At 42.8% G+C, this 23,739-nt stretch overlaps 1 protein-coding gene across 2 annotated transcripts in view; it reads left to right on the forward strand.

The window, feature by feature from the left end:
• Window positions 1–23,739, forward strand: part of mmp28 (matrix metallopeptidase 28) — an 88,324-nt gene that overhangs the window by 29,407 nt on the left and 35,178 nt on the right. For both annotated transcript variants that reach the window (XM_073053789.1, XM_073053790.1), the window contains exon 3: window positions 11,827–12,014. In XM_073053789.1, the coding sequence (XP_072909890.1) occupies window positions 11,827–12,014 (188 nt within the window). The remainder of the gene's footprint in view (window positions 1–11,826; window positions 12,015–23,739) is intronic.

Consider the following 23,739-nt stretch of genomic DNA (forward strand, 5'->3'; position numbering starts at 1 on the left):
TGAGGTCCTCATCTATGTGTCCAAATCCCTCCACAGCCACACACTATTGAACCTCCTACAGTACCCCAGTATCTTTGTGTTCTCGCAATGCTGCCCCTTTGCCATCCCTGAATTTCATTGCTTTGCTAATGGTCAACATGGCTTCAACTGCCTGAACCCTAAGATCAAATTTCTCCACTTCCCTCCTCCTTAAAACCCCCCTCAGTGACTGAGATTTCCTTGCTGTACTCCTATCTCCTCCAGCGTTAATTACTTTGGAACAGTTTACTAAGTTAAATGCAAGTAGTTGACTGTATCTCACCCTGTCGACTCCAGTTGGTCTATATCCCCTATAGCTGAATGCTGCTCAGTGTTGCCACCTGTTGGCAGGATGGGTAAAGGCTCTCTATTTCAGCTTTGATAACTTCTGGTCTATCCTTGCCTACGTACAGCCTCCAACACCACCTCGGAAGCCATTTTCTGATTGTTTAGATTTCATGCCAGTAAAGTGTGGGAAGAATGTTTACTTCCACATGGTCTACAGATTTTCACACTGTGGCTGACCTGTTGAGCACCAGGTGTAGCCTATCTGGGTATGGTGTCTGTGGATATGGACTGGATGGACAGATCTGGCATTAGAGTTATTAAGTCATGCAGCATAGAAACTAACCTCTGAGCCCACAATTTCGGTGTCAGCCATCAGATACATATCTATTGAATCATAGAATTGAACGCAGAAATATGCCCTTTCTGTGAAGCCTGCACATGCAGGCTCCTCCCAGTCTCCACCCAGCTAACAGGAGTCACCTACCACTTGTTTCCAACATGTCACCTGCAACCTATTTAAACCCAGCTCTCATCCACAATCCTTGTTCACTCATATGAGCCAGCCAGGCTCAACCAGTTGCTCTTGGACTTCAGTTACCTTGTTGTCTGTGAGTTTAATATCTGTTCTTTATTGCTTAGTGTTATTTTGCAGTCAATTATCAGAATTATTGCTCACCACTAAATCGTCTCTGCAGCTCTGCTTTTGCGTCAGGCCTCCTCAACATTTCCTGACACTTTTCACCTACCTCATCCACGCAGACTGAGATACCTGTCTAATCCCATTTCCCTGTGTTAAGCCCTACCCCTGTACAGCCTTCCTATCTAAGTACTTGTCCAAATGCTTTTTAAAATTTGTAAATATTGTTCATTAATCCCATCTTCCAGAATTTGATCCATTAGTCAAAGTAAACTTTATTGTCATTCGCACAAGTACAATGAGAAACTTACTTGGAGCAGCAACTTAGCATTATATACAAAATATTCTCAAGAAAAGCATAACATAAAACTTACACATTTCTTTACAAGAAAGGAATGGAACAGAAAAAGAGTCCTTAGCCTTCTATGCCATGGCTTCTCAATCACCTTTGTAAATAAATTACTAGCTATTGTGAGAATACCACCCTCCACCATCTCCTCAGGTTAAGAGTTCAAATTCCATTGTCACTAGTTGACAAATGGAATTTGGGCAATTCGGTACTATTTGCATAGGGAGCAGGTAAAACAGCTGCAAAAGCTGCCAAAAATGTTATTAAAGTTTCAACAGGTTCATTAAATCCTTTCAGCATCGGGAACTTGCCACTTCTGTCCTGTTTTGTCTATACATTATTTTAATCTCACACAATATGACTGACTTTAAATGTTGTAATGTGGTTACTTATTGCCCGACTGATCAGAGCTATATGTCAAACAAAGGAAGATAGTTGTAAATAAAAAGACTGCAGATGCTGTGGATCTAAAATAATACCAGAAAATACTGGAAACACTCAGTGGGTCAGGCAACGTCTTTAGAGAGAGGAACAGACCTAATATCTCAGGACTGGAAAAGGTCATTCTAAGTTGCAGAGAAGGTGGCAGGAGGGATGGATAGAACAAAGGTTGAGATCAGGTCATATGGATTAATGGAACAATTAAAATATGATTATTCTTCTTAACCTGTTTCAGAGTGCATTAACAAAGAAAGTCCAAATCACAGTTGGAAGGCTGTTTTAATGATAGACTGGAACTTGCTCTGGAATGAAGGAGGTTGAAGGGTGGCCTTCATGAGGTTCTGAAAATCATGAAGGGCATAGATAAGGTCTTTTTCCCAAGTAGGGAAGGCTAAAACAAGAGAAACTCTAGAAACTAGAGCTTCAGCTGAGAGGGGAAAGGTTTAGAGGTTTATGGTCCAAACCCGGGCAAATGGGACTGGCTGAGGTAAGCACCTTGGTTATCATGGACAATTTGGGTTTAAGGCTCTCCCTCGGTGCTGTATGACTCTATAATCACAAAAAATACCTGTTCTGACACAGACAGACTGGAAGATTTAATTAACCAAAATTAGAGGATTGATTCTAAGGGTGCAAGGTTGCAAAGTACACAGATGGATGCTGAGATGCTGTTTCTTTAAGCTTGCGTTGGGCCTCACTGTAATAGTGCAGGAGGTGACAGGCTGGTCTGTCAGAGTGGGCGTGTAGAGTAGAATTAAAGTGGCAGAAAATGGGAAGGACAGGATTGCTCCTGCTAAACCAATGCACATAGTCTGCAGAAAGGAGCTGGAGTTGATGGAGGTCAATCATCCAGGACATCATCGCACGAATTCTTCAAGACAGAGGCCTTGTCACAACTGTCTTTATCAATTACCTACCTTCCATCATAAGATGATATCTGGATATCTTTGCTGAATATTGCATAATCTTCCATTCCATTTGGAGCTCCTCAATAAAACGAAGTAGCCCGTCACTGCTGTAAGTATGACCAAATTCAGGCTGGGGCTAATAAGTAGCAAGTAATATTGTAGCTCTAAAATGGCAGACATAAGAATACAAAAAAGTAAGGTAAAAAAATAGAAGCACACGTGCCTGCTTCCCCACTTGGAAAGACCGCAGAACATAGAATTATACAGCACAGTATAGGCCTCATGGCCCATGATGTTGTGCAAACCTTTTAATCTACTCCCAAGATCAATTTAACCCTTCCCTCCACATAGGCCTCATTTTTGTTCCATCAGTGTGCCTATACAAGAGTCTCTTAAATGTCCCTATTGTATGTGCGTAAAAGTGGGTGAGGTCCTTAATGAGTACTTTACATCAGTGTTTACCAAAGAGAAGGATGTAGAGGATAGGGAGATTGGTGCCAAGCATATTAATATGCTAAGGCATTTCAAGGTAAACGAGGAGATAGTGTTGGGTCTCCGAAAGAGCATTAAGATGGATGCCTTCAGGGCTTGATGGGATACACTCCAGGTTAATGGGAGAAGCAAGTGAAGAGATTGCTGGGACCTTGGCAATACCTTTGCGTCCTCTCTAACCACAGTCAAAGACCTGGAGGACTGGCGAGTAGCTAATATTGTTCCATTATTCAAGAAGGGAAGCAGGAAAAATCCTAGAAACTACAGAAAGATGAGTCTCACATCAGTGATAGGGAAGTTACTGGAGAGAATTCTTAGGGATAGGATTTATGAGCATTAGGAAAACCATGATCTAACCGTGTTGTCTCTCCCATGGCTTAATTAATGAGAGCTAGTGTGGCTTTGTGAGGGGCAAGTCATGTCTTACAAACTTGATGGAGATTTTTGATGAGGGTGATTGATGAAGGTAGAGCTGTGGACGTTGCCTGATGGATTTTAGTAAAGCATATGACAAGGTCCCTCATGGGAGGCTCATTCAGAAGATTAAGATGCATGGGATCAATGGTGAATTAGCTGTTTGGCTTGCCCATAGAAGACAAAGGTTAGTGGTTGTAGGGAGTTATTCTAGCTGGATGTCTGTGATTAATAGTGTACAGGGATCTGTACTGGGACCTGTGCTGTTTGTGATGTATGTAAATGACCTGGATGAAATTGCAGTTAGATGGGTGAGTAGGTTTGCAGTTGATACAAAGATTGGTTGTGTTGTAGATAGTGTAAAAGACTGGCAAAGAATACAGGGATATAGATCAGTTGCAGATATGGGTAGAGAGATGGTAGATGGAGTCTAACCTGGCCAAAGTGAAGTGTTGCACCTTGACAGGTCAAATGTAAAGAGACAGTACACTGTTAAGAGCAGAGGGATCTTGGGTAACAAGTTCATAGCTCCCTGAAAGTGGCCAAACAGGTTGATAGGGAAAATAACTCACCACCACCTTCTCAAGGTGATTATGGAAGGGCAATAAATGTCGGCCCTTTCAGTGATGGCTACTTACTGAAAAATAATTAGTAAGCTACTAACTGCAGGCCAAAGTGGCGTGTGTTTGGAAAATTAAACCATGCTACTGTCCAGTCTTCTCCCTCTCACGGAGAAATGGGAAGGATTCAATTCTGCTTCTTCTTAACTTCTGTGGATCAGCTGCACCCTGTGCCAATAAAATTTAATAAGGGCAAAATATACATCTATTTATTAGACAGCAGGCACGAAAGGTTCAGTGTTAATAACCTCCATTAACTGGGACTGTGAAATAAATCCAACTGCTGACTCCCTAAGGGACATCTGGTGTATGTTGCATAACACCTCAGGAAATCAGGTAGGGTTTCTGACTTGCATTGTATCTTTTCACAGTGAGATCAGTCAGCTTAGATCTATATTCCTTGGAACGTGGGAGAATGAGTGGTGACCTTAGAGAAGTGTATAAATCATGAGAAGTATAGATAAAGTAGAGTGTAATAGTCTTTTCTCCAGTGTAGGGGAGTCCAAAATGAGGGAGTTTAGATTCAGGGTGAGAGGGGAGAGAGGAGAGGGAATTGAGGGGCAACTTTTCAGGCAGAGGGTAGGCATAATGGTAACAATTTAGAAGGTCTTGCATAGGTTCTTGGACGGATATGGGTTGTACACAGGAAATTGAGATTACTATAGTCAGCATGGACTGGTTGGGCACCAGGTGTATATTGCATTGCACCTGAGAAATTCAGGTAGGGTTTCTGATTGCATTGTATTTTTTCAACAGGACAATTCCTCTTTAGTCAACAGATGGGTTGGTCTAGAGAGCTTTTATTGAAGAACGTCATAACACAAACCCCAGTGCATAATGATACTCGAGTTTCTGTCAGGTTTTAGCACTGCAGGAACTGAAGTTTTCTTAAGACAGAATGCACCCACAGCTGAAACACGTGTTGTAAATGTCAGTGACCTCGTAACCTTACATGTGTTTCATATCATCCAATCCTTTGCTGCATTCACTTCCTACTATAGTAAACCTTTAGTGTAACTGCTTTTCCAGATGTTGATCCTTATTGCTTGTATAGTTTTCCAGATACTGATTCTTTGCTGAATGTGGTTTTCTGGATCTTGACGCTTTATAATATGTAGTTTTCCAGATGTTGGTCCTTTTGGTATATATAATTTCCTTAATATTGAACAGCAAGTGTGTGCAGTTTCCCAGATGTTGATTCTTCGCTGCACACAGTTCCTCGAATGTTAAATCTATACAACATACCTTGGCCCAGATGTTTGCTGTATGCTACTCGTAAATCTTAATACTTTATTTGGTACAACTTCTCCAGATCTTTTGCCAGGCTTGGTTCCAAGTAGAAGCTGTGCAGTATGTGAGCCTAATTACCATACATTAGATTGGAAGGCAGTGGAGAGAAGGTATTGCTTAATCCTTTGATCAGCTTATACAAAAGTGGGAGTGGATAATAATCAGATCGCAAACAAGTGAAAATCTGCAGATGCTGGTGTGTTGCATGGATACTAATCATTAACCCAGGCACTGAAACTGACTGGAATCTAGTTCAGAACAGATTCAGAGTTAACTTCAGGACTTAAAGCAGTCTGCATAGCTCAGTCACTCTAAATCTTTAATAGCCCATTGTGATACCTTGCAACATATTTACTTTGAGAATCAAAAACCAAGATGCCTATCTGAAGTGGACCCATTTGCTCACATTTGGTTCACACCCCTCCAAGCATTTTCTGTCCAAATGTGTAAAGATATTGTTATTGTACCTGTCTCAACCACTCCCTCTGGTAGCCCTCCCACCACTGAGTACATCTACACGGAGCATTGTTGCAGCATCCATCATCAGGTAGCCCCACCATCCAGGGCATGCTCTCTTCTCACTGCTGCTGCCATCGGAAGGGAGCCCCAGAACTCACAGCACCCCCTTCAGGAACAGCTCTTACCTCTCAACCATCAGGCTCTTGAACCGACTTCACTCGCCCTGTCATTGAAATGTTCTCACAACCTATCGACTCACTTTCAAGGACTTTTCATCTCCTGTTCTCCATGTTAGTTGCCAATTAATTAATTAATACCATTATTATTATTTATTTATTTTTGTATTGCGCAGTTTGTTGTTGTTTGCACACTGATTGTACACCAAATTGGTACGGTCTTTCACTGATTCTATAATGGTTATTAGATTTATTGAGTATGCCTGCAAGGAAATGAATCTCAGGGTTGTATATGGTGACATATATGTACTTTCATAATTAATTTACTTGGAACTTTGAACTTGCACATCACCCTCCGCCTGAAGAAGTTGCCCCTCATGTCCCTTTTAAATCTTTCTCCTCTGACCTTAAACCTATACCCTCTACCTTTTGATTCTCTTTCCCATACCTGCATTCTCTCAATGCCCTTTACACTCCAATGAAATGAAGTTCTAGCCTGCCTAACATCTCCCTACAACTCAATGCTTTGAGTCCTGGCAATGTTTACAAGTCTTGCTTGTATTCTTTCTAGTTTAATGAGACCTTTCCAACAATGGTAGCTAAAACTGTACACAGTACTGCAGGTGCAGCCTCACTTTTGTCTTGTGTAACTGCGACATAACATCCCAACTCCTACAATCAATGCTACTGGATTTCTAAGCAATGGTTCCCCCATCTCCCTTCATCAGGACCTTCTTAGGGAATCTATTTTGTTCCCTTTTCAAGGTCTTGACATTTTCTCTACTAAAAGGCTCGGAATTAGATATACTGTTCTTACTGCAGCCTAAACAATTAACTGCAATACCGCTGTGATTTTTAAGAAACCTTGGATTTTAAAGATTATTTTAATAGTCTCGCCAATGTTTATTATCTTGTTTGTCTCAGTGGCTAAAACTCTCTGCTTCACTGTATGGTGTATAATTTAGCACCAAGTTCTTTTGTCCTAAAATGTTTCACTTCAATTTTATTGCCAATAATTTAATATTTCTTGCCTGATATGGAGCAGTGGTCATTAGGTTTGGAGTCCAGCTGGAGAAGTGCGAGGGAACAGAGGGATTTGCAGAAAGCAGTCAGCTAGGGATATGAAGAGGCTCCAAAGAGTCATAAACAGTGATATAGAACAGAAACCCCATTTTCTGCTGTATGTTCACAGTTTGTCTTCTTGAAGTTACTGCACAGTAAGCACAAGCAAAATAAAGGCTTACTTTATATCACATTTTCATAATCTTAGGATGTCTCAAAGTATTTTTACAACCAATAAAGTGCTTTTTAAAAAAAAAAAACACTGCTACTGTTGTAATCAACAGGATACACCAGTTATGATATGTATAGATCCAACAGCTGTGTGATAATACTGGACACAGATTCTGTAAGTATTTTGCAATTCAGAATGTAATTTTTAGACAACTCAAATGCAGTGGTCACCAGTAGCATGCTTTTGGAAACTGGATGGAGTCGTTGGTACATATCGATGGTAGATGGGGCACAATGCTTTACAGTGCCAGTGATCTGGGTTCAATTCCCACCACTGTCTGTAGAAGTTAGTATGTTCCCCCTGTGACCATGTAGGTTTCCTCTGGGTGTGCCGGTTTCCTCCCCTCGTTGGTAGGATGATTGTAAATTGTCCTGTGATTAGACTAGGATTAAAATTGCGGGACTGCTGGATGGCACGGCTCGAGGGGCTGGAAGGGTTTATTCTGTGCTGTATCTCAATAGATAGCCAAAATAAATAAATACAGTCGGCCCTCCTTATCTGTGGGGGATTGGTTCCGGGACGCAGATGCTCAAGTCCCTTATTTAACCTGTCTCAGTGCGGTGGTCTTTAGGACCCGGCGCAGCTCTGAATCTGCAGCGTTTCTGTTCACGAAAATAATCACAATCACAATTGAAAATAAAGTGGAAGTAATGAAGCAATCAGAAAGAGGTGAAATGCCATCAGTCTGGAAAAGCATTAGGCTACAGTCGGTCAATGATAGGAACAATTTTAATGGAGCATGTGAAAGGCCCTGCCCCGATGAAAGCTACAATTATTACTAAGCAATGCAGTGGTTTAATTATTGAAATACATACATTTCTTAAGTGTTTTATATGCATAGAAAAGTAAAATATATACTATATTCTAAGACAAACTTTTGACTAACTGATGCTAAATAATACCGGATGCACCTGTTTCAACTTCAAATCCGACTTAAAGACGAACTCAGGAACGGAACTCATTCATAACCCGGGAACTGCCTGTACTTTTAAATAACCTCTAGATTACTTATAATACCTAATACAATGTAAATGCTATGTAAATAGTTGTTATACTCTATTGTTTAGGGAATTTTATAGGCATCCGTTAGTCTCATGAGACCATGGATTTGCGCCTTGGAAAGTTTCCAGGGTGCAGGCCTGGGCAGGGTTGTATGGGAGACCGGCAGTTGCCCAAGCTGCAAGCCTTCCCCTCTCCACGCCACCGATGTTGTCCAAGGGAAGGACACTAGGACCCATGCAGCTTGGCACCAGTGACGTCGCAGAGCAGGGAATAATGTTTAGGGAATAATGACAAGAAAAAATAGTCTGTACATGCTCAAACAACGAGTGCTGGAGAGAGAACTTCCGGGTTTTCTCGATCCGCGGTTGGTTGAATCTGCGCATGTGGAACCCGCGGATAAGGAGGGCCGACTGTATGTACACGCAACTCACACAAAGTGAAAGACTCAGCATGAGAGTGTATATGCTGCTGCCCAGGCCTGTGATCTGTGTGGGTCTTGCATTGGGGCTGGTCTTTAGTGCAGGCTTGGAACCTGGCTTGGTGGCGAAAGGGCCAGGCTAACTTGGGCTACTGTGAGAAGTCCATATGTCAGTCTACACACATCCTCAGCTCAGTGAGGCACTCCTGCTACACAATATTTTGTAAATTGAGCATTCATAAGTTAAGGAATTACTGAATTCCAGATAAAGCTTATTGCATTAAGGATTATTTTCTGATGATCAATAACCATATAACATATAACCATATAACAATCACAGCACGGAAACAGGCCATTCCGGCCCTCCTAGTCCGTGCCGAACTCTTAATCTCACCTAGTCCCACCTACCCGCACTCAGCCCATAACCCTCCACTCCTTTCCTATCCATATACCTATCCAATTTTACCTTAAATGACACAACTGATCTGGCCTCTACTACTTCTACAGGAAGCTCATTCCACACAGCTATCACTCTCTGAGTAAAGAAATACCCCCTCGTGTTTCCCTTAAACTTTTGCCCCCTAACTCTCAAATCATGTCCTCTCGTTTGAATCTCCCCTACTCTCAATGGAAACAGCCTATTCACGTCAACTCTATCTATCCCTCTCAACATTTTAAATACCTCGATCAAATCCCCCCTCAACCTTCTACGCTCCAATGAATAGAGACCTAACTTGTTCAACCTTTCTCTGTAACTTAAGTGCTGAAACCCTGGTAACATCCTAGTAAATCGTCTCTGCACTCTCTCTAATTTATTGATATCTTTCCTATAATTCGGTGACCAGAACTGTACACAATATTCCAAATTTGGCCTTACCAATGCCTTGTACAATTTTAACATTACATCCCAACTTCTGTACTCAATGCTCTGATTTATAAAGGCCAGCGTTCCAAAAGCCTTCTTCACCACCCTATCTACATGAGACTCCACCTTCAGGGAACTATGCACTGTTATTCCTAGATCTCTCTGTTCCACTGCATTCCTCAATGCCCTACCATTTACCCTGTATGTTCTATTTGGATTATTCCTGCCAAAATGTAGAACCTCACACTTCTCAGCATTAAACTCCATCTGCCAACGTTCAGCCCATTCTTCTAACCGGCATAAATCTCCCTGCAAGCTTTGAAAACCCACCTCATTATCCACAACACCTCCTACCTTAGTATCATCAGCATACTTACTAATCCAATTTACCACCCCATCATCCAGATCATTTATGTATATTACAAACAACATTGGGCCCAAAACAGATCCCTGAGGCACCCCGCTAGTCACCGGCCTCCATCCCGATAAACAATTATCCACCACTACTCTCTGGCATCTCCCATCTAGCCACTGTTGAATCCATTTTATTACTCCAGCACTAATACCTAACGACTGAACCTTCTTAACTAACCTTCCATGTGGAACTTTGTCAAAGGCCTTGCTGAAGTCCATATAGACTACATCCACTGCCTTACCCTCGTCAACATTCCTCGTAACTACTTCAAAAAATTCAATAAGGTTTGTCAAACATGACCTTCCACGCACAAATCCATGCTGGCTACTCCTAATCAGATCCTGTCTATCCAGATAATTATAAATACTATCTCTAAGAATACTTTCCATTAATTTACCCACCACTGATGTCAAACTGACAGGTCTATAATTGCCAGGCTTACTTCTAGAACCCTTTTTAAACAATGGAACCACATGAGCAATACGCCAATCCTCCGGCACAATCCCTGTTTCTAATGACATCTGAAAGATCTCCGTCAGAGCTCCTGCTATCTCTACACAAACTTCCCTCAAGGTCCTGGGGAATATCCGGTCAGGACCCGGAGATTTATCCACTTTTAAATTTCTTAAAAGCGCCAGTACTTCCACCTCTTTAATTGTCATAGGTTCCATAACTTCCTTACTTGTTTCCCACACCTTACACCATTCGATATCCTTCTCCTTAGTGAATACCGAAGAGAAGAAATCGTTCAAAATCTCTCCCATCTCCCTCGGCTCCACACATAGCTGACCACCCTGATTCTCTAAGGGACCAATTTTATCCCTCACTATCCTCTTGCTTTTAATATAACTGTAGAAGCCTTTCGGATTTACTTCCACCTTATTTGCCAAACCAAACTCGTAACTTCTTTTAGCTTTTCTAATCTCTTTCTTAAGTTTCCTTTTACATTCTTTATATTCCTCGAGCAATTCCTTTACTCCATGCTGCCTATATCTATTGTAGACATCCCTCTTTTTTCGAACCAAGTTTCTAATATCCCTTGAAAACCATGGCGCTTTCAAACCTTTAATCTTTCCTTTCAACCGAACAGGAACATAAAGATTCTGTACCCTCATAATTTCACCCTTAAATGACCTCCATTTCTCTATTACATCCTTCCCATAAAACAACTTGACCCTCAGTCTAATCTCTCATCCCATCTCATTTGGACTTCCAGGATCTATCCTCAGTTTCACATCCCTTTCAGCCCAGTCGGGTTCCCAGCTCCCACCCTCAGAATTTGCCACTCTCTGTAATTGGGGGAGTTGAAGGGTGGAAAGATCTTTGAATCGGTTTCCTCATTCCAGGCACATGGCACCTTGAGAGACCTGTATGATGCAATATCAATTCCTGGCAACTCACACTCAATTAACTTGACCCAACCCAACACAAATTAATCCATTTTTTCCGGAGTGAGAGATATTTGTGCTGATTTCCCTTGCACTGAAACACTATCAAAATGCCCTTTAAATTAAATTTTTAGTACAGTGACTATGGATAACTTGATGCAAGTGTTTAGTCCCATCATCCTCTCTCTGCTTCACTTCCCACGTAGTTCAGAGATAGACCTCTTGACCTCTCTGACCTTCCATTCCCCACCATTTCATAAGACCATCGGGTTCCTGCTCGTGTGTTCATTCTTGCTGTGCCTCACTGGGATCCATGTCCTCACCGATCCTCTCCTCCATGATTTCCCTGCAGAGAGTTCCAGTGGATTTCCCACCTGCCGGTCAGCGGTGTCCTGGACGAGCGGACAGTCCAACTGATGTCCATGCCGCGCTGTGGAGTGAAGGACGTCGGCAGCCACGAGAGCTGGGAGGGTCGAGTGAGGGCCCTGTTCCTTGGCCAAGCCGGTAAACCCCGGCGGACGAAGCGTTACTCACAGCAAGGTAAACAGTGCCTCCCAATCCCGGACAATGCCCGCCACCCAGGAATCTTTAAATAATTCTAGCGGAGGGTCACAGACCTGTGGGATGTTGGCCATTTTTCACCTTCCACAGATGCTGCCTGACCTGTTGAGTGTCCCAGTGTTTTCTGTTCTCATTTCAAACTCCCAGCAAGTGTCTTTTTTAATTTTCAAGGCTTTAAATACTGAACAGGGCTGAAGTTGATGTTTTGGAAATATGGGGCTCGTGTCAAAGCTAAACGGTGAATTTCACTGATTAAGTGGAGACAAACAGGGAGCTGAGGCTATTAAATTAGTGTTTCTGTATCCTCTTCTCCTGCTGTACTTCGTTCTTTAATAAAGGCGAGGCTCAAAGTCGGTCACACCCTGAAAGCATGGCTAATCAGTGGTGTGTGGAGCCAAGCCAGTTTTGTGTGAATCAGGGTGGGTAGGGAATAGAGGGGGGGAGGAGGGCAGGCAGAGGGGAAGAAGGAAGGGAGGAGAGAAGGGTGAGAGGGCAGGGGGAGGGTAAGAGGGAAGAGCAAAGATGAGTGGAGGGGAGGAAAGAGACAGGGTATTGGGATAAGGAGGGGATGGAAGTGACAAACAGGGAGCGAGAAGAACATCAGCAATGTAGCTGGTATTTCTAACACAGGCATCTGCAGCTTAAACTGTCTCTTACTTAAAATGAAGCAAACCAGAATGGCAGAAATGCGGCAATTAAAATCATCTTGTTTTTTAAAATCTCACACATGTTATTTCTGGGTCCTTCATGGACATGAGTTGCAACATCGCAAGCACCTACAGCCCGAAGTCTCAGTCTTTATGGAGTACTGTTGCTTGCTGCATCCTCCCAGTGCTTAGCCCCCAGGTTATATTGGATAGCAGTTGTCAGTAACTCCATGTTTCAAAGTACACTCCAAACAACGAAGACAGCTCCACTCTTTATCAAGCTCAATCTAGAACAACTGTCAACACTCCCTGCTCTTGGTTTGCTTTGCAAGTGCTACAGAGATTTAGTTTCAATCAGAGAGCTGAGAACTGGTTTCAGGTGAAGGAGTGATTATATTAACACTTTATTTGCCAAGCTTTTGTTGCTTTTCCTTAACACGCTGCAGCCATTCACACTTAAACCTGTCACTCAACGTGGACCTGTGGAAAAAGTCTTCACTGCTCCACTGCCTCCAAATCCTTTCACTCACTTCTTGTGATAAGGATGGAGAATGAACAGAAAGTGTGACCAGGAGAGCTAATATGGAACCAAACTGAGAGCAGCTGAACTTAGAAGGAGGAGGTGAATCATTTTTTAGATTACACCAGGCAACTCAATTATTAGTGAATGAACAAGGCAATTTCAAGTTAAATATTATTGTCATGGTCTTACATAGCCAGGGTATAAATACATTGTAAATCAGCTTTTCTTGCAGCAGCAAGCATGAATGTGACAAGTGCAAATGATATAAATTTAAATTAACAAATCATTCATAACTTATGCAGTGCAATAAACAAAACTGCATATGAGGGAGAGAAAGGGATCTCAGAGCAAGCCTTAATTCCATGTTTGTCATACTTCGTGTGTGTTGTTAAGTTCACCAACTGGTTTTGTGGTGAGCCCCAGGTTTCAGAAAGCTTGCAGTCTCTTTCATTTCCCCATACGACGCCATTCATTCCATCAAGTCTTTGCCAGCTGGCAGAGCAGTTCCATTTCCCACTATCTTCCCTGTAACCTGTTCTATTCACATTTCCATCAAGTACTCTGAGTTGGTGCAAGTTAGAAGCAAATGTTGCACATTTTTGGGAAGTGAGGAAAGAAATGGATGACCCAGTGGAAACTCGTCTAGTCGGAGGGAGAATGTGGAGGCTCCGTGCAGCGAGGGCCAGAGGTCAGAACCTGGGCCACTGCAGCTATCTGTATATTTACATGGAGCGTGACCAGAGCTCCTGACCAGTAATGGTATCTGGCGATGAGGCACGGTAGCTTTGGTAGAGCTTTAGGATTGGCAGATAGTTAATTGGATTGTCATCGTCACAACACCTCTTTTGTATGTACATACTGTGCTGAATGAAATTACCTGGACATGTCACTGACAACACCAAGCCTGACACTGAGCAGTGTAGACCTTTCCAACAAATGTCCTACCATTCCTCGGAGACATGAGAAAGACCCAACTAGATGTCTGCCAGCCCTGCAGGATACTAGACTAGAACCACTTTTAGTTAGCAGGGCTGTTTTCTTCTGAAGAAACTTTCTGGGAGTTTGTATGCCAACGCACTTGTTCATACCTGAATATTTGTAGTTTTTCGATGTGGAATGATGTTACACGTGAGATGGTTCCTCACTGTCAATCCAGCTGCAACTTGCTGTCCGCACCTGCTCTAGCCTGAAGGCTTCCTGATGTGTCAGTACTTGTGGATAAGGCTGTGTCCTGTGCTGGGGTTTGGATCCTCTTCCTTCAGGCATTCTTTTGCACTCCTCACCTGAAATTGTACCTAAATCCAAATAGTTTAGTACAGTTCCAAAAAGTTTGAGTTAGAGCGTAAACAAGTTACAGAATGGAAGTGTCTCGAGCTGCTATCTGCACAGCATTCCAGCCACTACTCCTAGTCCTTGCTTTGTCTTGGGATATAACCACAGTTTCTGTGTTATGTTACCGATCTCAGTTCATTCTTTATGTTGATAACTAAATTCAATTTATACCCCTGAGTCTTAAAGTCATAGATTTAAGCTCCATTCCGGTGCTTGAGAAAATAATTTACTGATTATCAGTACTATTAATTTGATAAAGTGCTGAATCACCAGTGTTGTGGATATTCTGAGGGGAAAGAAAAGGTATCTGCTTTTTCAGGCTGATGTAAAAAGTTCTGAAGGACAATTCAAGGAAAAGGAGGAGTATCCTAGCTAACAAATATTTCACTACCAACAGTGAAAGGCATAGCCAATCAGTTATACCATTTGCTGCTAGTGGCTTCTTTCTTTGTGTGAGTCGATGTCCATGCCTGGTTACGTAACTCCGAAAGTAGCCACTCTGATGCGAAGCAGTCTGGGTCTTTCTCGGTGGGTAATTTGATTTGACTCTATCTGGCAAGAGACTGATGGGATTAGATTGAAACATTAAAGAAATCAAACGAAGTTGGGGTATAATCATGTAGGCAGTTTCCTCCCAATGGGGAAGCTAGGGTTATCTCACTCTTGTACGAGCCAAGAGGCTTTTTCAGAACCTTCTCATGGGGAAATATGGCAGCAAACAGAAATGAGATAAATAACCTGATAATCTGTTTGGAGATACAAGAGACTGGAGATGTTGGAATCAAACGAGCTGGATTGGGTCAGGCAGCATCTGTTGGCGTTTTGGGTTGAGGCTCTTCACCTGGACTCCCGAGACATCAAATATCCATTTCCCTGACCCACTGAGTTCCTCAAGCATTTTGATTGTTACTCCAGATTTTGTCATCTTGTGCCTCCTAACAGTCTCTTATTTGTTATAGCAGACAATCTATTTGATGGTCTTGGTTGAAGACTGAGACTTGCTTATTTCATTTCTATTGATTTATTTATCTATCTCTACCTATTGATTGATTTGTTGATATGGAATAGGTCTTTTCTATAGATCTATAGATATGCAATATGGAATAGGCATGGAATAGGTCTTTCCAGCTGTTCGAGCCACGCTGCCCCAATTTTATCCCAGCCTAATCATGGGACAATTTACAATGACCAATTAATCTGCGAAGTGCTACGTCTTTGGATTGTGGGAGGAAACCGGAGCACCCGGGGGGACCCACGCTGCCACAGGGAGAGCATACTAACTCCTTACAGGCAGCAGTGAGAATTGAACCCGGGTCACCTATACTGTAAAGCGTTAAGGTAACCATTGTGCTACCGTGCCGCCCTGGAATGCTCTTGCCAGTTCATCCACTGAGAGGAGAGAAGGCCTCCGATTAAATGTCTCTCATCCAACGTTGTGGTACTGCCTGATCCTGTCTTTCCTTCACTACAGATTTGAGTCAAAATCTAGTGTTTATCGTTGCCAGTCAGAAAGCAGATGAGTGTAAACACTGAAAATCTGATTCCTAACACTGGAGAAGGGGGAGAAAAGACGCAGGCTTTTGCAACGTGTTTTCACTTATGCTTCTGTCAGGACTGTTTGCTCTCGCTGCAGTGGAGGTGTTTGGTGATGAAAGTTGGGCATGTGTGCCCCCGGCATGTTTTGGGAATTAATCACCAAAAGAATGCATAGTCTGTTCAAAAACTAATTTAGAATGACAAGGAATTTCTTATCCTCATAGCACCAAGCAGTCAGTCGTTTTTACATGCTAGTCATTCTTGGCATGCTGAATGGATCTGATATCACTCCTACATTACAAATAAATTATCGCATATGTTCACCCCATGGTAGAACATTGTTCAGTGTTAATTTCTGTTAATTCCCATGTCATTTAACTTCCTGCCTGGGATTCATTTCTTTCCCTCTCCTTAAAGACTAAAGCATTTGCACTTGTAAAGCAATTTTCATGTCGTCATAATAACTCCACAGCGAGATTTGAACTGTAATTTTCTTTGTAGAAAACAAACATAATAGCATATAGGATAAGGCACAACAAGAAACCTGAGCGGAAGCAAGAGCTGAATGCAGTGGAGATGTATAGAAGGTGTTGAGAGGAAGTTGGAAAAAGGTTAGGAAAATAAAGAGACAGCATGTAAAAATGATAAATCAAAGAAAATTTAAAACTTGTGAGAGATGAGACACTGGAAATCTGGAACAATACATACAAGATGCTACAGCAGCTCTGCAGGTTGGAGGGAAATGCTTTGGCTGAGACTCATTATCAGGACTGGAAAGCCAGAATAAGAAGGTGGGGGGTGGGACCTAGTACACTAGCAGGTGATAAGTGTGTCCAGGTGAGCGGGGATGGTCAGGAGGGCAAAGGGAATCCTGCAAGAAGCTGTGAGGTGATAGGTGGGGGTGGCAAAGAGCTTGAAGAAGAAGTAGGAATCTGATAGGAGAGGACAGTAGACCATTGAACAAAAGAAAGGAAATGGGAAGCCAGGTGAAGGTGATGGGCAGGTTGGGAGAGCAGGAGAAGGGAAAGAAAAGGGGTAATGGGACCAGAGGGTAAATGGAAAACAAAGTGATGGGGGGGGGGGGGGGAAGTAAGGGGAGTGGTTACCAAAAGAAATCAATATTGGTGCTGTCAGGTTGGATACTACCAAGGCACAATATGAGGTGTTGCTCCTGCAACCTGCATCTGGCCTCATTGAGCCAATGGATGACGTTGTGGTCTGACATTTCAGTGTGGGAAGTGGAATTAAAATGGTTAGCCACCAGGAGATCCTGGCTGTTGGCAGCAGAAAATTTAAGCTGCTTAAATGAGTTCATGAAGAGCAAGAGGATAATTACTGCTAAGGCTTGTTAGAGATCAAGGAGGTAATCTGCTGTGGAGGGGGAGAATGTGAGGAAGTTCTCATTGAATATTTTGTATCTGATACCCAGAAGAGGAGGAGAGGAGGATGGTGCAGATATTGTCATTAGGACCAACTTGTGTACTAGGGGAAGTCCTAGTCACCAAGTGGGTGGTATCATTGAAAGTGGCAGGCTCAGATAAGATTTATCCAGGGTGCTCAAAGAAGCCAACAAGGAAGCTGTAGAGGCTCTGGCAGGAATTTTACTGGCTAAAGATGTGGTGCCTGAGAACTGGAAGACATGGACATGGAGGAGGGGAATAAATCAGTTTGTTTCAAAATTCACAGTAATTTTATTATCAAAGTACATATATATCACCATATACTAACCTGTGATTTGTTTTCTTGTGGGCATTCACAATAAATACAAAGAAACACAGTAGAATCACTGAAAAACTGCCTTCAGCAAAGATGAACAAACAAGCAATGTGCAAAAGACCACGAATAGTGCAAACACAAAGAAAAAAATCAAAACAATAATAATGAATAATTAATTAAAGATAAATATATAAATAAGTTTAGCTTCATAAATGGTCAAATTATTGGAATCTATCTGAAAGCATACCATAAACCTTTATTTAGAAAATAACTAACAGCCCGGGGACAGTTGGATTGGATTTGTTAAGGGAACATCATTAATCATTATGAACTAACTGAATGTCTGGGTTGAGTTGTTCTCCGATCCTGGCAATTTACTTGCAAACGTTTTATCACTGTATGAGGAGACAATCAACAGCTCACTGATGATGTCTCCTCATATGGTGACAAAATGCTTGCAAGTATATTGCCAAGATTGGAGAACTACTCAACTCAACATCAACCACCCAAGCCACACATTTTCTGAACTATTTCCAACTAACAGAATTCTTGAAGAGACAGCAACTAGAGTTGATGATAGCAGTGAGTTTGATGAAGACTATTAATCATAGCAATGCTTTTTTACGAAGTATCATGTGACAGGCTGGACAAAAAAATTGTATCTTATAGCCTTCAAAACAGAGCAACAAATCAGATCCAAAATTGATGCAGTGGCAGGAAGCAAAGGATAATGATTGCCAAGTGTTTTTGTGTTTGGAAAATGTTTCCATTGAGATTCAATAGAACTCAGTACTCAGTCACCTCGCTGTTTGTGATATATTGAATGATTTAGCACCATTTGTAGGGGGTGTGAGGAAAAAGTTTGCAAATAATACAAATCTTGATCATGCGGTTGACAGTCACGAGGGGAGCTGTTGGTCTGGTCAGCTGGACGGAAAAGAAGCAAATAGAATTTAATCCAGAGAAGTGTGAGGCAATGTATTTTGGTAGGTTTGGCAAAACAAGAGTAGACAATCAATAGCAAGATATTGATCGATGTGAAGGAAATCAAGGAACTTTAAGTGTACACTCACAGAAGCAGTAGGACAGGTGAATAGAGTGAATAAAAAGCAATTTGTCTACTTGCCCTGTACCTTTTCTGTAACTGCAGCACTATGTTAGAGTCATAAAGCATGAAGAAACCACCCAGCTAGTCCTGTTTGCTTGTGTTTGGACCATATACCTAGCCTAAGCCCTCCTGTAGGTATACTTACCAAATATGTTTTTTGTATGTTGTTATTGTACCTGCCTCAACCACTTCCCCAGCAGCTTGTTCCATATATGCACCATCCTCAGTGTGAAGACATTCTCCCTTAGGTCCCTTTTAAATCTTTCACCTTACCACTATGCCCCCTAGTTTTTAGTTCTTCTTCCCAAAGTAGTAGAGCTAATAGGACTTGATGTTTCAATCCCTATGATAAGTCGGCACTCTCAGTGTTGGCAGTGGGCTTGGAGTGGTGACAAGGAGGGTAGGTACCTCATCCGGGTCATCAGGTGGGCACCCTCCTTCTTTGACGTTTCATTGATAAGCACACAATGTCTCCAGAGGGTTCAGTGGTGCTATCTGGCATCCCAGATACACCCCCCCCCCACCAATTCCTTTCCCTCCTGTCTTCCTCTTGCAGCCCAGTTGTCTCTCCTTTTAATCCAAATCCAATTACTGCTTTCTTCTGCTGCATTTGTCAAGGACTTGATTGTTTGTTGGCGTGAATAACCCCTCACCCCTATCTTCTTCAATAGACTGGTCGTAGATGTAGCCAGGAATCCCCTGCATCGCATTTCTACAGGGAGAATCTTGATCTTCCAGCCATTCTGGACAGCTTCATTTGCCAGTTCAGAGTACTTGGTCTTTTTCCTCTCATAAGTTTCTTCAACACCATCTTCCCATGGTACTGTCAATTCCACAACATGCGTCAGCTTGGCTGTTGTGGACCACAGGACCATGTCTGGCCAAAGTGTTGTAGCCGCAATGTCTGGGGGAAACACAAGCTTTTTTTCCCAAGTCCATGTCCATTTTCCAGTTCCGAGCAACCTGCAGAATGCTTACCTCTTTCGATGTTATATGGTGCTCAGGAGGTTGACCTGCTGGTACAAATTGTGTGATGTGAACATTTCTTGCCGATGTTTGTGGGAGAACATTTGTGGTGATTCACCTCTGTTCCAACATTGATGCCAGCTGTCTGAGAACTTGGTTATGCCGCCAAGTATACTGCCCCTGGCTGAGGCTCGTGCTGCATCTTGTTAAAATGTGCCTTAGTGATGCAGGTGCTTGACAAAGAGAGCAAGTGGGGTCTTCTCCCCACCACTGGTTCAGGTTTTGGGGTGTTGGTAGGAGGTCATAAGTGGCTCTGATGACAAAACTTAGCCGAGATCCCTCCATCTCCCAGATGTCACGCCAACTGAGTTTCCTCTTTTCCAGGCTCTCCCAATTAGTCCATTGGCCCTGCTTGGCCGTTGAGGCAGCCCTGGCGTGTCACTCTGCCTCCTCCTGTCTCCTCACCTCCTCCACCATGAGCCAGCTCTTCTGCACTGATGTTGCCTTGTGCCATTGAGGAGCCTTTGGGACGAGCCCGAGACCAGCTCTCCCATGTTGGACTTGGCCAACCACATCCCTGAAGTGAAGAGCAGACTTCGCACTCTGAACGGCTTCAGATGGGGTCCAATTCCTCCCTGTTGCCACACGGGGGCGCTGTTCAAATAATAGTATCTTCAGATTCAGTGAGGGTCATGACCAACCTTGCTTTGGTGCGTTTGAATTCTTCCACAAGACTTATAATTGATAATTCCAATTTGCTGTTCCTGTACAGTCCAACAGGACTTAAGCATTGTGGCAGTCCAAGCCACTGTTTCACATGTGTGCTGATCACTCTTTCGAGCTTTTCCACCTTGTTGATGGGGATTTCATACACTGTTAAAGGTCACATGAGTCTTGGGAGTATGCCGAACCGGAAGCACCATGGCTTGAGTTTTCCTGGCAGCCGGGTCTTGTTGATGCGAGCTATGTACGTGATGGTTTCCTTTTTGAGTCGTTTAAACTGCTCGGTGTCCTTGAGCTTAGCATCATACCATCGACCCAAGCTCTTCACTGGCATTTCTAACGGTTGGGACAGGTGGTCTGTCAATATGAAATCTTTGATCCGTGACTTGACCTTTGACAATGGAGATGCTTCTGCACTTGCTGGGCTTGATCTTCATCCTTGCCCATGTGATGTTTTGATGAAGCTTTTGCAGGAGTCTCTTGGTGCAGGGGACAGTTGTCGTCAGTATTGTTATACCATCCATATAGGCTCGTATCAGTGGTAACCTTTGATCAAACTGTAGACGTTTTCCTTCCTCCATTTTGAGGCTCTGATAATGAACTCCATTGCCATAGTGAGGGCCAATGGGGAGATGGTGCACCCCGCCATGATGCCTACTTCCAGTGGTTGCCAAGCTGTGGTGAAGTCTGATGTTGTGAGACAAACTTGCAGATCCTGGAAGTAGTGTTTTACCAGATTTGTTATTGTTGCAGGCACCTGAAAGAATTTAAAAGCAGTCCACAGCAGGGAATGAGGAACTGATCCATAGGCATTGGCCAGGTCGAGGAACAAGACATGCAGATCCTTTCCTTCTTTCTTAGCTGTCTGGATTTGATGCCATATGACACTGGTATGTTCTAGGCATCCCGAGAGGCTTGCTATGCCAGCCTTTTGGATTGATGTGTCAATGAAATGGTTTTGTTTCAGATACTTTGTAAGTCTTTGCGCCAACATGCTGAAAAAGATCTTGCCTTCTATGTTCAGAAGGTTTATTTGGCGAAACTGTTCGATGGTGGACGAATTCTTTTCTTTTGGGATCAGAACTCCCTCCGCTCTTCTCCAGGCTTTGGGGATCACTTGCTTTTCCCACACAACCCTGATGTTTCTCCAGAGTAATTTCAGATCATCCGGGGTGTTCTTGTAGACGCAATATGGAACACCGTTAGGGCCTGGCACTGATGCTGATCTTGCCTTCTTCACTGCCTCTTTCACCTCACTCAGCTTGGGAGAGCTGATGTTAAATTGATGTTGTGGGGGAGAGATTGGTGGGATGTCAGCTGGGACAAGTATCGGTTCATCTTTTAGCTCATCGGTGTGGATGGTTCTGAGATGTCTTCCAACCTCCTCTTTTGATGCTTTCAGGGATCTGCTTTTCTCTTTTGTGAAAATGCCTTTCACATATTTAAAGGGGTCTTTGTAGAAGTCTGTTCTTGCTTTTTCCTTCTTTTTGAGTTGTTTCCTTAAATTTTCTGCTCTGCGCAGCTTCAGGAGCCTCTGTTGTAGGTCCTCTTGAAGGAGGTTGATGCCCTCCCTCTCTTGTGCTGTTGCTTTTTCCCACAATTTCCTCAGGTCTCTTCTTTCTTTAACAAGTTGTTGGATTTCCTGAAGATGACGGGATTTGTGGGGAGGAGACATACCTTTCCTGCTGACTTGTTCCTTCACTCCAAATTTCTCCTTTCCGTAGCTGTAAATCAGGTCGCCCATCTTCTCCAACTTCTTTTCTGCTGATCCCTTGATGCCACTTGAGATCAGGCTCACATCTGCATTGATGGTTTCCCACTCCTTGCTGTTAGACTTTGGCCATTTCACCCATGGCTTACGTCCTTGCATGTTCTCCACTTTACGATGTGCCTGGCTGTGTCTTGGACTACTGTTTGTGCCTGAAACTTCTTCCACATCCCGTAGGGTGCTGATACTCTGTGGACTGTGGGTTTCTTCCTGCCACTGAGTTTCGTCCAACTGTTTTGACCTTCCTCGTAACAGAATCTGGTCAATGCGGGGCCCTGGGTTGGAGATTTTCAAGCATTTCTTCTGTCCTTGATGAATTTTAAGACCACAAGTTGATGTTACTTTAGTCCAGCCACACCTACAGGTCTGAAGAACATGTCCAGCTGCTGGTTTCTCAAGAATATTGACACTTTCTTGATTCATTGTTGTGTCCATGCCAAGGTTCATTACCGCGAGGTCAGTCAGAGAGTCTACTTGCGCCCCCGCTCTTGCAGACTCTGGGGGTATCTAAAAACTTAGATACCTAAGATACTTAGATATTTAGATACTCTTTAAACTTTCTGTTTTCTTTTTACTACCTGGATGTAATTCTGAATGGCATGATTTGTATGAATGGCAAGGAAAACAAAAGCTTTTCACTGTATCTCTCTACACGTGACAGTAATAAACCAAAACCAGTACTTTTCTTTATTAGCTGAGGCCTCAAATATGTTCATTAATGTTTATTAAGAGTGACGGAGAAGAATAAGTTAATGAAACAGGGATGTAAGAGTGATTTGGGTGAAGATAATAAGTCACCAGCGGAAGTGGTAGGGAATTTTTTTTTAGAATGACATTGTGAGGGCTTGTCAGGGAGATAGAGCAATAATGATGGCTATTTTAATTTACATATAGACTAAAATAAATGCTGGGCGGAGGAAATGTAACTGAGCGGTTCACGGAGCATTTTCAGGATAATTTCTTAGAAGAACCTATTCTGGAGGCAGCTAGAGAACAGACTGTGTAAACCAAGACTAACTGATGGCCTCATGATATAGGAGCGATCATATTATGTCCAAATTTTACACTTACTTTGAAAGAGAGAAGTGAGGGAGTGTGCACCCAGTTGTCACCCTTCCACTCAGCTCACCATGACTCCATTTACATGCTTACTTTCAACTGAGTCCTGTTTCTCTGGATACTACCCAGTTCACTGGGAAATTCATTATTATAGTGCGTAACACGTAAGAAAAGTAAATTAAAGTGTTGGGATATTAATATTTTTTCTTGAAAAAATTAACATCCGATTGTTTGGAAGAATTGCTATTTCAGCACTCAAGTCTGTAGTGTGCGGGATCATCTGAGTCCTACTGTTCTTGCATGTGAACTCAAAGAGCCTGGAGCTG

Source organism: Hemitrygon akajei, chromosome 8, assembly GCF_048418815.1.
Source record: "Hemitrygon akajei chromosome 8, sHemAka1.3, whole genome shotgun sequence".
Taxonomy (NCBI): domain Eukaryota; kingdom Metazoa; phylum Chordata; class Chondrichthyes; order Myliobatiformes; family Dasyatidae; genus Hemitrygon; species Hemitrygon akajei.